This window comes from Fukomys damarensis, unplaced genomic scaffold (assembly GCF_012274545.1).
Source record: "Fukomys damarensis isolate Sample0158 unplaced genomic scaffold, DMR_v1.0_HiC HiC_scaffold_3, whole genome shotgun sequence".
Classification (NCBI taxonomy): Eukaryota; Metazoa; Chordata; class Mammalia; order Rodentia; family Bathyergidae; genus Fukomys; species Fukomys damarensis.
This window is the reverse complement of record NW_022900915.1, coordinates 18630363-18644944: the sequence shown is the minus strand read 5'-3', so window position 1 is coordinate 18644944 and position 14582 is coordinate 18630363. Positions and strand designations below refer to the sequence as shown.

At 54.0% G+C, this 14582-nt stretch overlaps 1 protein-coding gene across 1 annotated transcript in view; it reads left to right on the top strand.

Moving 5' to 3' along the window:
• Reep2 (receptor accessory protein 2) overlaps positions 1-2066 on the top strand; it is a 5910-nt gene extending 3844 nt beyond the window's left edge. Inside the window, exons 5-8 of the mRNA XM_010613779.2 lie at positions 6-107; positions 448-595; positions 691-821; positions 909-2066. Of these exons, the coding sequence (XP_010612081.1) occupies positions 6-107; positions 448-595; positions 691-821; positions 909-977 (450 nt within the window). The 3' untranslated portion in view covers positions 978-2066. The remainder of the gene's footprint in view (positions 1-5; positions 108-447; positions 596-690; positions 822-908) is intronic.
• Positions 2067-14582: the final 12516 nt, after the last annotated feature.

The window sequence follows — 14582 nt, the reverse complement described above, 5'->3', positions numbered from 1 at the left end:
ACGAGTACATCACACAGGCCCGAGACAAGAGCTATGAGACCATGATGAGGGTGGGCAAGAGGGGCCTGAACCTGGCCGCCAATGCTGCCATCACGGCTGCTGCCAAGGTGAGATGGGGTGGGCCCGGCCTGCCAGGGCAACCTCCTTGTTTATCCTGAGCCCCTGGCCAAGCCCTTGGCATCCTCCTGTCCTCAGGGCTGCGGAGGCTTCGGGTTTGTGCAGCTCAGGGTTCCAGCCCTGGCTCTGCTATTCTCTGGCTGAGTCACTTCCACTATCAAGCCAGTTTCCTCATCTGATCAAACGGAAAGTATGGCCCCAGCTGCGTAGGCCGGGGTGAGGGTAGTGTGGGAGCAGCGCTGGGCCCCGGGATGCCGCCAGGGCCATGGTGACCTCCATGTCCACCGCCCTTCCCTACTCTCTCGGTGCGGTGCGTGGTGGTGACCCCAGGGCCAGGGGGTGCTGTCAGAGAAGCTCCGGAGCTTCAGCATGCAGGACCTGACGCTGATCCGAGATGAGGATGCGTTGCCCCTGCAGGGGCCCGACAGTCGCCTCCGACCCAGCCCTGGTGGCCTCCTGGACACCATTGAGGACTTAGGTACCGGCAAGGCCCAGGCTGCACAGAGGATAGGGTTGAGGAGGGCAGGTAGGAAAGACCCTGGACCCTTGTGCTCTTTTCCTCTTCTCCATCAGGAGATGACCCTGCCCTGAGTTTAAGGTCTAGCGCAAACCAGGCCGATCCCCGGACAGAGGCCTCAGAGGATGACGTGGGAGACAAGGCCCCCAAGAGGGTCAAATCCATCAAAAAAGTACCAAAAGCTGAGGTGAGAGCATGGGCCGGAGTTTAGGGAGATGGGGTGGGGAGAGCCTGAGCCCTGCCTCTTTCCTTTCCTGTCTCCTTGCCGCCACAGCCCTTGGCTTCCAAGACGTTGAAGACCCGGCCAAAGAAGAAGAGCTCCAGCGGGGGCGACTCAGTGTGATGTTCGCGCCCCAGGCTGCAGTGTGCGGAGTGAGGAGGAAGCCCGGGTCGGGCACAGCCCCAGCCCCTGCTCCACACTGTGCCACTAGCCCTGAGCCCCCTCAGGTGGCCACTCCTCTGGAGGGGGCCTGGAAAGGAGGAGAGAGGCCCAGCTGCGGAGGTGATGTCAGAGACTGGCCAAGGCTTTGCGGACTGAGCCCCCTAGGAGGTGGGAGGCTGCCCCCCCCCGCCAGCCCCTTTCCCTGCTCTAGCCCTGTGCCGCCCACCCAGTGCCTTGCCGAAGACCGTGGCCAGCCCTTCTCTGAGCCCTGATGTATGCCTCCTGCTCTCCCTGGGTTGGAAAGGGGAGCACTCACAGCACAGGGCAAGGAGGGGCCTGAAGGCACCGGAAGAAATGGAGCAAATGGGCCGCAGGCCCGAGGAGCCTGGGCAGCTGCCAGTGCAGGACATAGGGTTGGTGTGGGTTTACATGACCAGGATGGCCCACCCAGCACCGCAGCCGTGGGCCTGTGGGCTTCCTGTCCCCATTAGAGAGATGGGGCTGCAGGAGTGTGTGTGTGAGTGTATCTTACGGGGCTGGGGTGGCGGGAGTTTGGGTGAAGGACTCTGCTCCAGGGGTCACCTCCTCCTGCTCTCAGGCCTGGCCTTTCTCTTTCTGGACCCCCCATGCTAGTCTCTGAGACTTGGAGGACTCCAGCCCATTGCAGTGTGGGGCTCCGGGATGCCTCTCACCTCCCTGCCTGTCCTCTATCCCTGCCTGGCTCTGGGCCGGGCTCCTGCACTCCTGAGGCCCAGCATGGAAGAAGCCCTGCTGAGCTGGCTCCGTTCCTCCTCCCGGAACCCCGTCCTGTCTTTCCTTGCCCAGGGTCCCCTTCCTGTGCCAAGCAGACCCCTGTCAGTCTGGCTCAGCCTCACACCCTGCCCCACTTCTGCCATGGCTCCTGTCAGGAACCGGAGGAAGTTGTGAAGGAGAAAGAAATGCAAGAACCAAGGGCTCCCGAATCCTGGGAAGAGGCTGCACACTGGACCTTTGGCACTGGATGAGCCAATAAACTAAACTCTTGACACCTCATATATTTTGGCTTTTGTATTGTTCCTATCCTCCCCAGTTCACGGAAGGACCCCACCTGAGAAGCAAGCCCAGCAGGCGGGCAGGGAGAGGAGAGGGGAAAGCCAAACTGTGAGCCCCAGAAGCTCTGATCTCCAGGGAAGTCTTACCTTGGAGTAGTTCTAAGAAAATGGTTTGGGGGTTCAAGATAAATGTTGACGACCAGAGGAAAATTAAGATCTAATTAGCCTCAGGTCAGGGATTTAGCTCAGTGGTTCCAGCGCCTGCCTTGCCAGGGCAAGGACCCGAGTTCGATCACTGGTACCCCCCAAATCTAATTAGCCTCCTCTGTGGGGTGATTGCATATTAGGGGAAAGTTAAGTCAGCTGAGGTTAAGTTGTTTACTACAGAGTGTGCTAATGGATATTGGAAACCACAGGAATCTTGTTACCTTGATAACTTGTGCCTGTGTTTGGGTGAATAAAAATGAGATGAGGGAAAGGCTTGGGGCTACTCTACCTGCTAACGGCACAAGCTCCCTGGCTGCCTGAGTGTTGAGCTGCCTCCTTGAATCCATTATTCATCCTTGTTCTCCCCCAGGTCAGAGAGGAACAGAGTAGGGGGTCTAGGTCCCAGAGCAAGGCTGGCCAGGTGAAGTGGCTACAGGTGGCACCCGAGCGTGGGGCCGAGGACTTGGGGTCGCCTACAGGTAAAGCCAGGCACCTAAGAGGGCCTCAAGAGTTGTCTTGCCCCTCCCAATGTTGCCTCGAGACCCCAGGCCTTCTGGCATCTCACAGGAAGTGTCAGTTATAATTCTAGGGACACAGGCCCCAGGGAAGCACCCAAGGAATAGGTTGGGATACTGGACTGCTAGGTCGGGCTGGAGCCTGGGTGGCCACAGTGCCTAGAAAGGCCAGAAAATGTGGGCCAGACGTTAATCCAGACACTGAAGGGGCTGACAGAACCTGTACAAGCCAGTCGCACGAGTCTTGAGGCAGAAAAGGGAGACGGCACTAAAGGCTGGGACGAGAGGCAACATGGCAAGAAAGGGGTGAGAGAGGAAAAGAAGATGGAGGCCTCGGCATGGCACGTGCAACTGGCTGGGGTGAAACCCTGCAAGGCCAGAACCCAGGAGAAGAAAAAGGATGACAGAGGCAGCAGCAAAGGGAGATTAACAGAAAAGTGGTGAGGGAGGAGAAAAGAGCGGAGAAAACAGTATGCAGCTGAGCCTCGTGGAGGGAAAGCAGAGGAAGCAGAGGATGATGTGGGTGGAGGCTCTGGACCCTCAAGGTGACAGAAAGTCCCAGTGTGAGGCTTTCTTCCCTGGCCTCACAATCTCCTGAACCGTGGGCACAGAGGGAGCAGGGTACGAGAAGTCCATTGTCTGCCTGGAACTGTCCGGTGTCCAGCCCTCTGAAGGCCGCTCCTCTCTCCTCTGGTCCCTGAGCACTGCGGCCCCTTCCTCTATCCAAAAGAAGACAAAGGGAGCCGGGGATTTAGCTCAGTGGTTCTGGTGCTTGCCTTGCAAGAGCAAGGACACAAGTTCGATCCCCGGGGCAGCCCCCCCAAAAAAACCACAGAAGAAGAGAAAGGTGCTAGGGTAAAATTCAGGAACGAGACTCATCCTAGAAAGATCCCCTGAAAGATGCCAGTAACTACCATATGGCCAGAAAACCAGGTTAGGCACGCTCTACTTAAATCTCCTTTGCTGCAGAGCACTCACACGTGCGCGCACACACACACACACACACACGCATGTTTGCACCCATGACTGATGGATAAGGAGGTCAGTGCCAGATTCTGCGTTGCCAGGCTTTCCACACACATCTGGGTTTCCCGAGTCAAGAAGAACATGCTCAGCTTTCCAAGCTCATTGGCCCATTTCCATGGAAACATTCAGGCTTCCAGAACTCTGGGCACAGGCCCTGCCCCATGGTGCAGGGGAGGAGAGAGAAGATGGAAGGAGACGTAACACGCGGAATGGTCTCTGGGAGGAAGCTGGCTGGGGGGACACGTCTAGGTCTAGGTAGCCCCTTGCTGTCTGTCCCCGCAGTACCTGGGACCGCCTGCCAGCTCCCATCTGCCTCGCTCCATCTCGAAGGCCAGAGGGGTGGAAAAAGGGACGTCAGTGCATAAGTTTATGGCCAAAATTAAGGTCAGTATCAGATCAATGCTTGGGTTCCCAGGGGCTTTGAAAGGTATTAGCTTTGAGTTGGGGGCTGGGGCTGGGGTCTAGCGTTGTATCCTGTGTCCAAGCCCCCATGAGGACACTGGGCAGCTCTCTCTATACCTCAGTCCGAGGCTGCGAGGCCTCAGGCCTGGAGCTGCTACAGCTGGTTTCTCCTCCTCTGTGGGTGTCCCATATCCGGAGAATCTGCTTAAAATGGGATTTCCAGGCCTGACGTCAAAGGAAAGCCTCTCCCTGATTAGCAAGCGGAGCCCAGCCTTGCTCCGCCCGGAAGGAGGCGGGCCTAGCAGAGGAGGGAAGGGCATCCTGCATGCTGGAAATGAGCTGTTCCCGGGTCTAAAGACCCTGGTGGCTTCCCCATCACCTTACATTTCAGCCAGTGCGTGTATAATCATCTTCCTCCCAAATCCCCACGCCCCATTTTTTCTCTGTGCTGGGTCACACCTGGCTTGGAAGAGGAGGAGGGCACCTCGAATCCGCAGAGCTGGACAGCGACTTCTGTTTGCGTTCTGCCTGAGTTGGTCCCACATCTAGGCTGGAGGCGGTGGTAGGAAGGGTGCGTTCAAAGAGAAAAAAGCTCCACTAGGTGGCGCAGCTCTCTTCCAATGTGGCTGGTGGTCCTCTCCTGTAGCCAGTCTCTCAACTTTGGTGAGCAGCGAACCCCATAACTCCACTGAGCATGAAGAAAGTATTTCTGAGGGTGCACAGGACAACTGTGGATTCTAATGCAATCTCTGTCTAAGCCCAGCCCGTACACACTCCCTGCCCACTCCCCTACATGTGGTGGTCAGTCCCAAAAGGCACCTTCTTGGTGTGGGTGGATCAACACCCTCCCCGGGGCAGAGAAATGCCAGTCTGACTGACCCTGAGAGAGTCCTACAGCCCAAGAAAGAGACCCATCCTGGGCTGTGTGTGTGTGTGTGTGTGTGTGTGTGGTACTGGGGATCAAACCCAGAGGTACTCTGTCACTAAGTTACGTCCCCAGCCTCTCTACCACAGCCTGTGTCCCCTAAGTTGCCCAGGCAGGACCTGAACTGAGGATTCTCTTCCTCAGCCTTTCACAGCCTTACAGGTATGTGTCACCTCATCCAGCTCAACCTGAGCTTCTGAAATGGCATTTAGAAAACATGTTGGAGTTGATCTGAGAGTCAGAAGTAGGTGTTGGGCTGGTCATGGTGGTGCGCACCTCTATTCCCAGCACTTGGGGGGGTGAGGCAGGAGGATGGCCAAGAGTTGAAGGTGAGCTACCTAGTGAGACCTTGTCCCAGGAAACAAAAAAAGGGCCAGGGATTTAGCTCAGTGGTGCCACCTGCCTTGAAATCGCAAGGACCCAAGTTCAATCCCTGGTACCCCCCAAAAAAGGAAGAAGGAAAAAGAAGAGGGGAGGGAGGAGGAGAGGGAGAGGAGGAGGAAGAGAAGAGGCGGCTGGGTGAAAAGACAGGGAAGTTCATTTGGCTGTACTGTTCCCTGGACCTGGCCACAGCGGCCAGCTCAGGCCGGCTCCAGACCTCCTTGCCCCCTACCCCTTCCCTTAGTTTCATCCGCTTGCTGAGAAGTTGAAGAGAAGATAATGTTCCTACTCCCTAAAGCCTGGAATTCCTACTCCCATGTGTTCTTGCAGAGTCTGGGAGTGGGGCTCCCGGGGACCTACCTTTCCCTGCCCTCTTTCCCAGACTTACCCTTGCATTCTTAACTTCCCTCTTTTGTGTGTGTCAGGCAAATGAGCGATCCTATACCAAAATCGCTTAGCTATCCCCTTCATCTGGGAATTGAGTGCCGGCAAGTAAATGGACACCCCCCCATCTTTCCTGTCCTTCGGCAACACCAGGTCTCTGCCAGAATTTCCACCCAACCTCATCTCAGTCAGAATCACCGTTTAGTCCCCACCAACTAAGAGGCAGAGACCCTGGAGATCAACTCAGCTAGAGCCCTGGGAGGGACTGGGTGAGCTAAACCAGGTGGAGACTCTTTCGGGTACCTTGGCTTCCCATAGGCCACTCAGGTGCCATTTCCTGTGTTCAACCATCCTGGGCCTGCTAGGTCCGGCTTTTGGAGCAGCCAGCTCAGGAGACTGCAGTCTTCCTGGCTCCATCTGAACTATTTGCAGCCTGAGCAGAAGGGGCCTCATGTGCTCCCAGACTTCTCTGACAGAGGTCACTCTCATCTGCTTCGTTCTCTGTGAAGAGGAGAGGAAGGGAGGGAGAGCAGGAGGCAATGGAAGCTCTTGAGCCAACCCAGCTGGTACCAGCTCCCTGCCCTGCGGGAGACAGGCACACTCAACCTCTGCCTGCCCCTTCTGCCAGAGCTCCAGCTCTCTTTCACCCCGGAGCTCAGAAGTGAGTCCTCCCTCCTAGCTGCAGGCTGTCAGATGAGCCCTCCAGGCCTCTGCCACACCTGTCCTTCCACTGACAGCACACACTGCCTGCCCTGTCTGGTTAGTGCCTATTTCCCCATCAGAATGAAAGCCCAGCTGTAGGCAACGGATCCGACTGGTTCACCGCTGTTTGCCCAGCACTTGGCACGGGCCTGGCCACGAGAAGCACTCTGCACATCTTTGCGGGGTGGCTGATGGTGCCCCTGCAGCACCCTTCCATGCCTGGAGGGAGGAACAACCTTCCAACTTGAGCTCACCTGCCTGTGCCCCACGCTGCTGTGGAGCTGCACAGGGCTGCCGGGACCTGCTGCCCTCACTCTGGTTCCCCAGCGCAAGCCCACGCTCCTCTCCTTCCCTTCTCTCTCACACAGATGGGAGTCAGCTTTCCAGCCACATTCAGTTCTCACTTCAATTCAATGCTAAATTGGGAAGAAAAGCAGCTTCACACTCCTGATTTAGCCTGGGAGAGAAAAAGTGAGACAGCCTGGATGTTGCCAGGGAAAGGAAAAGGCTGGGTCTGGGTTTGGAGGTGGCGTCAGTCCTACCCAGAATGCCAGAGAATACCCCGAAACCCCCAAAATAAACCACATGGAGCTGTGGCCCCAGAGGGACCCCAAGGCCCCTTCCTATTCCAGGGCAGCCATTCAGACATTTCCTCAGTTGGGGTGGACACGACTAGGAAAGCAGAGGACCCGGCAGTTACTAAAACTAGAGAGGGATCTGCTGCTGCGTGATCACTGGTGGTAATAAACTGAAACTCATCTTACATCTGGCTTCACAGTCAAGCACAGCGGCACACACCTGTAATCCCAGCAATAGGAAGGCTGCGACAGGAAGATGGCCATGAGTTCCAGGTTGGCCTGTGCTATACAGCAAGGTCAAGGCCAACCTGCACTACGTCGGTGAGGCCCAGTCTCAAATAAATGAAACAGATCTGACTTTATTTATTTTTGGTGTCCAGGATCAAACACTGGGCCTTGTGTGTGCGAGGCAGGCGGCGGGACCACTGAGTTAAATCCCCGGCCCCTGTAGGACTGCACTCGTATGAGGTGCCTACAGTAGTCAAACTCATAGAGACAGGCATTTTAATAGAGCTTAGCGAGGGACGGGAGGAAGGGGGAGTAGGGGATTATTGCTTAATAAGTACCAAATTTCTGTTTGGCATGATGAAAAAGTTCTGCAAATGGACAGTGGTGATAGTGGATTTACTTAATGCCCCTGAATTATATACTTTGAATTGATTGAAATGGTAAGTTTTATGCACAGTATTTTATGACAATCGGGTGTATGTGCAGGGCTTGAACTCAGGGCCTTGTGCGTGCTAGGCAACCACTGTACCATGAGGCCACATCCTCTGCCACCACAATAAATATCAATTCATTAATGAGATTTAAATGTAAAAAACACCGAGTCTGTTATCAGCTTTAAGACACTCACCCTGCCATTCTGGCCCTCTTTGCAACTGGACTCGAGGGAAACCAGGCCCTAGAAGTAAGTTCTGCCTCTGCCCTGGGAGAGGCAGTGGCTGTTGGAGGGCAGCTGCCGACCCCCACTCTCTCCACTGCTGCTGGACACAAGCTCCTCCTCCTGGCCCTGGCAGCCAGCTTCCTCTCCGGCAAACTCTTGACTTTGCCCTAAGGCAGCACTCCCTCGTGGAGGGAGCTGACAGGAGGAAGAAGAGAGGCCCCTCCAGGCTCCCAACTACCCTGCTGCCTCAGAGCTGCAGGAAATGGATGCGCCTCTGGGCTGAGCTGGCTGTCAGTGAGTGCAGGTGCCTGGTGCTGTGGCTTTGAGCCCCCACCCCGCCTCTTGCCTCTTGGATGATGGCCTGGTGGCCTGCTGGTCTCGCCTGCAGCCTCCTGAGATTATCATCAAAGGGTAGGTGGGCTCCCTGACTGGCGGGTAGCACTTCAGGGGTAGGAGCTCAAGGGCTCCCAAGCCCACTGTGCTCCCCCCACCCCGAGGACAAGTGTCACGCTGCTGTCCTTGCTTCTTTACGTTCCTCTCGGCTGTGAGCTGCGAAAGGTGGGAATTCTCCTCCCTGTATCTTTTATTTGCCACCACACCAGGGTTTTGTTTGTTTGTTTGTTGTAACTTTAAAGCTTTGATCAAGGATGATGTTTCATAAATTAATGTTGAATGAATGAATAGAAATGATCTGTTCACGGCTCTGTGAACCTCAAGAGAGCCGGGTGGGGTGGTACACATCCATAATCTCAGCACGTGGGAGGCTGAGGCAGGAAGAGCACCAAGAGTTCAAGGCTGGCCTGGTATACATAGGGAGACCTTGTTTCAAAAAACAAATCAAAGAACTTTGTAGAGTAAAAGCTTTGTTTTATGCAGGGACCCCGGAAAACAGTTCTTAGGGTAACCAAGGTTGAGCCAGAGGGCTCTGAAGACAGACTGCCTGAACTGAAGTCCTGTGTCCTTAAGGAAGTCACCTGCCTTCTCTGAGCCTGTTCCCTCATTACTAGAAATGGGCATGGGAATGGTACTGACCGACCTCATAAGGCACCGAGAAGACAAATGGCTGTCCCGAATCCTGTCACATAGTAATTGTGTACTGGGGTGGAGTGGGGCTGGAGAATACACGCCGGGATGCAGGAAAAGCTGAGGAAGTAAGTACCACTGATACTACTGTCTTCCTTGCGTGCTGGAGTTTGCTGGGGGGCAACCCCAGAAGCCGCCACCTCCTGCCTCCTCCCCACTTGCCGGAGATCAAGCTCACCCACCAAGAAGCTGAGCAGCCCCAGCACTGGGCGGTGGTGAGGGGCCAGAAATAACTGCCGTTGCTATTCCTGCCTTTCTGCTCGCTCTGCTCTCTGACTTCCCGCACATCAGTGGGCTCTTATGTAACGTTCCCCTCCCTCTCCTGCCCAGCCAGCTTCCAGAGATTTCTGCAGCAGACTGGTTTGGCTGCCCTCAGCTGGGGGCAGGGAGAGGGAGCTGAGAAGCCGCCCTCTGAGTCCAGGTCCTGCGGGCCTCAGATGTGGGAGGGGGCTCATCGCACCAGGCACAGGATGGAGGGGCTGATTTCACACACACAGCAGCCTTTTTCTGCATCTGCAAGACAGAGAGTGTCCTGCCTAAGTATTCAGCAACCTCCAGCCTCCCTGCTCCCCTCACAGACCCCCATGAGGAGAGCTGTGTGTCCCGAGGCCTAACCTAACTCTGTCTGGCACATCGCTCCTCCCACAGACGCAGAACTGGACTCAAGCAGCCCAGTCCCCTCTCTGGGCTGTGCCTGTTTGCTTGTGTGGTGCTGACGCCCAGGGTCTTGCATATGTTAGGCAAACTGAGTTATACCCCCAGGCCCTCGGGGTCCCTCTGCCTCAGGCCTCAGCATCACCTTACATATACCCTCCTGCCTCTCCTAGGTCTCAAGGTTGTCTTCTGACATCTTTAACTGGAGTGGAGGAAGCAGGATATGGTGGTACAAACCTGTAATCCCAGCACTCAGGAGGCTGAGGCAGGAGGACTGCTACAAGTTCAAGGCCTGGGCTACAAAGTGAGAAGAGATGTCGTTACACCCTGACTCTCTGGGATGATCCCTCAGTGCACCTTCTGTCCCACCCCATGTCAGGCCTCTTCAGGTTTCTTCTGTCCACTCAAGGTCCTCCCTGGGATGGGAGCAGAGTCGCCCCCACACCCATTCAAAGCCAAGCCCTCTGTGTTTCCGGTGGAGCTCCTCAGCCATCGGAAAGTGTGACAGGCAATCCAGACAAAGTCACTTCCTGAGCTCCAGGCAAGCCACCACGTGGCAAACCGCAGCTGAGCAGCCCAAGTGGGTGCTGACGTGCCCCACAGGGAGGAGGAAGTGGTAGTGGAAAAAGGGGTTTGTTTTTCTCTGACAGCCATAGACTACTCTACCCTGGGTTGGAGGTTTGAGACAAGATGGCTTTGCTGGCTTTCTCCTGGCACCTCAGCTGCCTTGGGCAAGCTCTTGGTTCTCTCATCTGTTGTCTTCTCCTCCTTTCTAGTTTGCAAGGAAAGTCTGAGTGCAAGTAGCAGCTCTGACAGGCAAACCCTTCAAGATGTCTCACCTCTTCTGGGGTCACTAAGTTCTGAGGGTCTAACGAGGCCCAGCAGGCCTCCAGGCCAGCATGCACAAGAGGCCCACAGCCTTCCTCTCCTCCAGCCTGGCTTCCTGCTCTGGCCAACTGTCCCACCAGAATTATTGGGTACAAGTTGGTGCTCACAAGCCCAACTGAGATTTGGCTTCTAGGGAGGGCCAGTTCTTCTCACCATGCCCTCACCCCAATCAGAGCAAGCAGAAACGTGCCATGGGCCAGAAAACTATTGAGGAGAGGGTGATGATGTCTCAAATGCCCTGATACTGAGAAGCCTGGTCAGGGGCAGAAGCCCCTGTAGGGCAATGGCTTTCAGGGCTTGCTGTTCACCAACAGCCCTGTCACAGAGGGCTACAGCCTGCACGGTGTGCAGGGCCTTTTTAGCTCCTCTCACTGCTGCTAGACAGAAGCTGCCTAAGGTGATCCTTCCCAAGCACATGAACCAGGGTCGTACCCCCAAAGGAAGTTGCTGGTTTATGCTTTGGAGGCTGGAAAGGATTAAGAAGGCCTCTTCGAAGCCAGTACTATAATCCTAGTACTCAAGAAGCTGAGGCAGGAGGATCACTGTGAGTTTGAGGCTCAACTGGGCTACATAGTAAGTTCAAGGCTAGTTTGAACTACATACCAAAAAAAAAGGAGGGCCAGGATTTAGCTCAGAGTTACCACTGCCTGCCTTTCCCCAGTACGGAAAAAAGGGCCCTTTCTCTGAGAGTCGTAAGGACAGAACAAGGGGAAGCGAGGCTGGAGGGGTACAGTTTAACCTGGACTTTCTTGTTGCCTACACCTTACTCTGAGACCCCAGATTTATCATGATCCCACCTCTTCCCCTCCAGATGCCTTTGCCAGGCTGTCCGCCTGCCTGCACTTCAGTCCCTACACCGCCCCTCTGAAGGCAATTTCCTCTCATCTGTTATAACCCTTACTTATAACCTCCTCCGAGATGCCTTCCCTCACCTCCTTAGTAAGTTAACATTTTCTATGATCTGAAATTGTCCTTTAGCTTAACTTTATTTCTATCCATCCCAGAGAATGGTAATTTCCATGAGGGAAGAGTCTCCCTACAACTTAGCACTCAACTAGCACAAGCAGTGGCCTCTGAACATTTTTTTTTTTTTTTTGTACTGGTATCGAACTCAGGTCCTTGTACTTGACAGGCAGGCGGTGGCACCACGGACCTAAATCCCCAGCCCTTCTGCACCTTTTTAAAAGAATGCATGTTTGGACTGGAGGTGTAGCTCAGCTGAAGTACAGCTGCATCTAATATGCATAATTCCCAGCAGTGCAAACATCACAAACCTTGGGGCTGGGATTTAGTTCAGTGTGGTGCTGCATTTGCCCCACAAGCGCAACATCCAGAGTTAGATTCCCAGTACCAAAACAAAACAAAACCCCACAAATCTTTACCTTTAGCTACTTCCGAATAGGAATCCTCTCAACTCCATCCTGCTTCCCCACTTTCCAGCCCCATGTCCCCCAGACAAACCACACACATGCACACCAGCCATTCCACTCCCAAGACAGGCCTGAAAGAGCTTCTCACTTCCCCACCATAGTTTGGTCCTCCTTGTGGTCTTTATTCTCCGAAATTGCTTAATCATCTAGCCTTCTCCTAGATACCTGCTGTCTCTCCCTTCTTCATTTATATACCTTAACCTCACCGACTTTTGGTGACTAATGGGGCTGCTTTCTCCTATTTGAAATCCTCTTGTAACATAAAATCCAGACTCCCTTTTACCATGCTGTAACTCCTTAGAGGTGGGGCCTACGCCTTAGGTTTCATTCCCAGACTTGCCCACAGTGGGACTCAGAGAAGTTTTGGTAGCTGTTGGTAAAGGGTGTATTAATCAGGAGGACCTCTTGGGTTGCAAGTAATAGAAACTGAACTGAGGTTGTTTTTATTTTACTGCATAAGAAAGTAGCCAGCCATGGTGGTGCATGCCTGTAATCTCAGCACTCAGGAGGCTGAGGCAGGAGGATCGCTGTGAGTTCGAGACCAGCCTGGGCTACATAGTGAGTTCCAGGTCAGTCTCAACTACATAGTCAGACAGACCCTGTCTCCAAAAAAAAGTAATTCACCAGCCTGCATAATTAAAAAGGCTAGGCTGGGACCTGAGATTTAGCTCAGTGGTTCCACCGCCTGCCTGACAAGCTCCAGGACCCGAGTTCGATACCTGATGCCAAAAAAAAAAAAAAAGCCTAGGCTGAATGCAGGGACTTATTCACTACATGTTCATCTCTTCTCTCTGCTTTCCTCCATCTTGGCCTCATTCTGAAGCAAGCTCTCCAGTCCCAGGGCAAGATGGACTCCAGGCTTGTATTCCATTGGTTTAGTACCACCAAGGAAAGGGAATTCTTCTTTCCTAAGAGTTCCAGAAAGAAATCCTGGAAGTAATACTCACTGGACTGGTTTGTATCCTGTGCTCACCTTAAGTCTCTTGGCTGGGGAGATGAAATTTTAGATGAGTGGCGGGGCCTGGGTTAGAGACCTACATCGAGATTTAAGACAAGGCTATCAGTGGTTCTCCAAAGGAAGTTGCTGGCTGGAGAACAGTTATAAAAAGAAGGGGAACTGATGTTAGGCAAGCGAAAGGTACAAACTATAAAGATGTATGATGTCCAGATTCAGCAAGGACCTGAGATGTCTTCAGTCAGCTGGCACTTTAGAATCACAAAGGAACTGGTTTGCCCTGGCATGGGGATGAAGATGTTCATTTGGAGTCTGCTCCCCAGGGACAGCATGAGGATCCTAGGCTAAGATGCCTGCTCAGAGCTGGCACTCAGAAATTCAGGAAGATTGTGACTTGCCTGGTGTAGGGTAAAACCCTTCTTTTCCAGAGCACTGCAGGTGGTTCTGCTGCACAGTCAAGGTTGAAAGATTCTGCTATCGGAAGGGATGTTGTACCGCAGCAAAGATTCAAGATCAGCTCTTAGGGATAATGTCTTCTGTGTTAGGAATGGAATACTTCTCCTCTCTGCACACAACTTTTCAGGAAAGGATCGCTGGGATTTGCTTGGAGGCTGAGGGTAAGTGGGTGAACGGTGAGTGATGTTATTGGCCCAAAGCCCCAGAAAATACCAAGAGCCTGCAAAGCAGGCACTGTGCTTTGGGCTTCACAGATGGCACTTTGTGTAAATTTCATTCTTCACAGTACTTCCACGTGAATATCATCAACTTAGTCCCATTTTACAGTTGAAGAAAGTGGGATACTAAACGTTTGGCCAGGGTACCGCACCAGAGAGTACCAACGTGGACATCCAGACAGGGGGACCGCCTGGCTGCTGGGCCTGGCGTTTCTGCCCTGCAGCAGGAGGTGTCAGCGAGGCTATTACTCCAGCTCGGTAGATGGTGGAGTGGCCCCTCACCTAGCCCAAGCACGGATGGGGAGAGGGGAGAAAGAATTAAGGGGGTTAGATTCAAAGGGATGAAAACCAAAAGATCCCCGGGGGGTGAACTCCCTGAGAATCTGAACCATCCCTTTTCCTGTGGTGTCCTCTAGCGCTTTCCTCCCCTACATGCAAATTAAAAATAAAATTATATCTCGCAAGCACAAGGACCCGAGTTCGATCCCAGGTACCAAAAAATAAATAAATAATAAAATTATAAACATTTTTAAAAATTCTGTTTTTAAATCAAGTAAAACACCACTTCTGGACTCAGAGCTGAGTAAAAGCCTTCCTTCCCGGAATCCCTGGTCCCTTTGGGGTACGCACTTGACTACGCGGTGGGGGCGGGGAAGGCTTCCCCGATCTCCAGATCCCGGGAGACCTGCGGAAATCGATTCCCCCAGTCCTCCGCCCCCACCCTTGGCCTGGCTGGGGAGGGAAGTGCTGTCCCCGAGTCTGAGCGCGAGGCAGAGGCGGCTCCCCAGAGACTGCAGGGAGAGCCCGGGCTGCGGCGCCTGCTCAGTTCGCGCTCACTGCGTCTC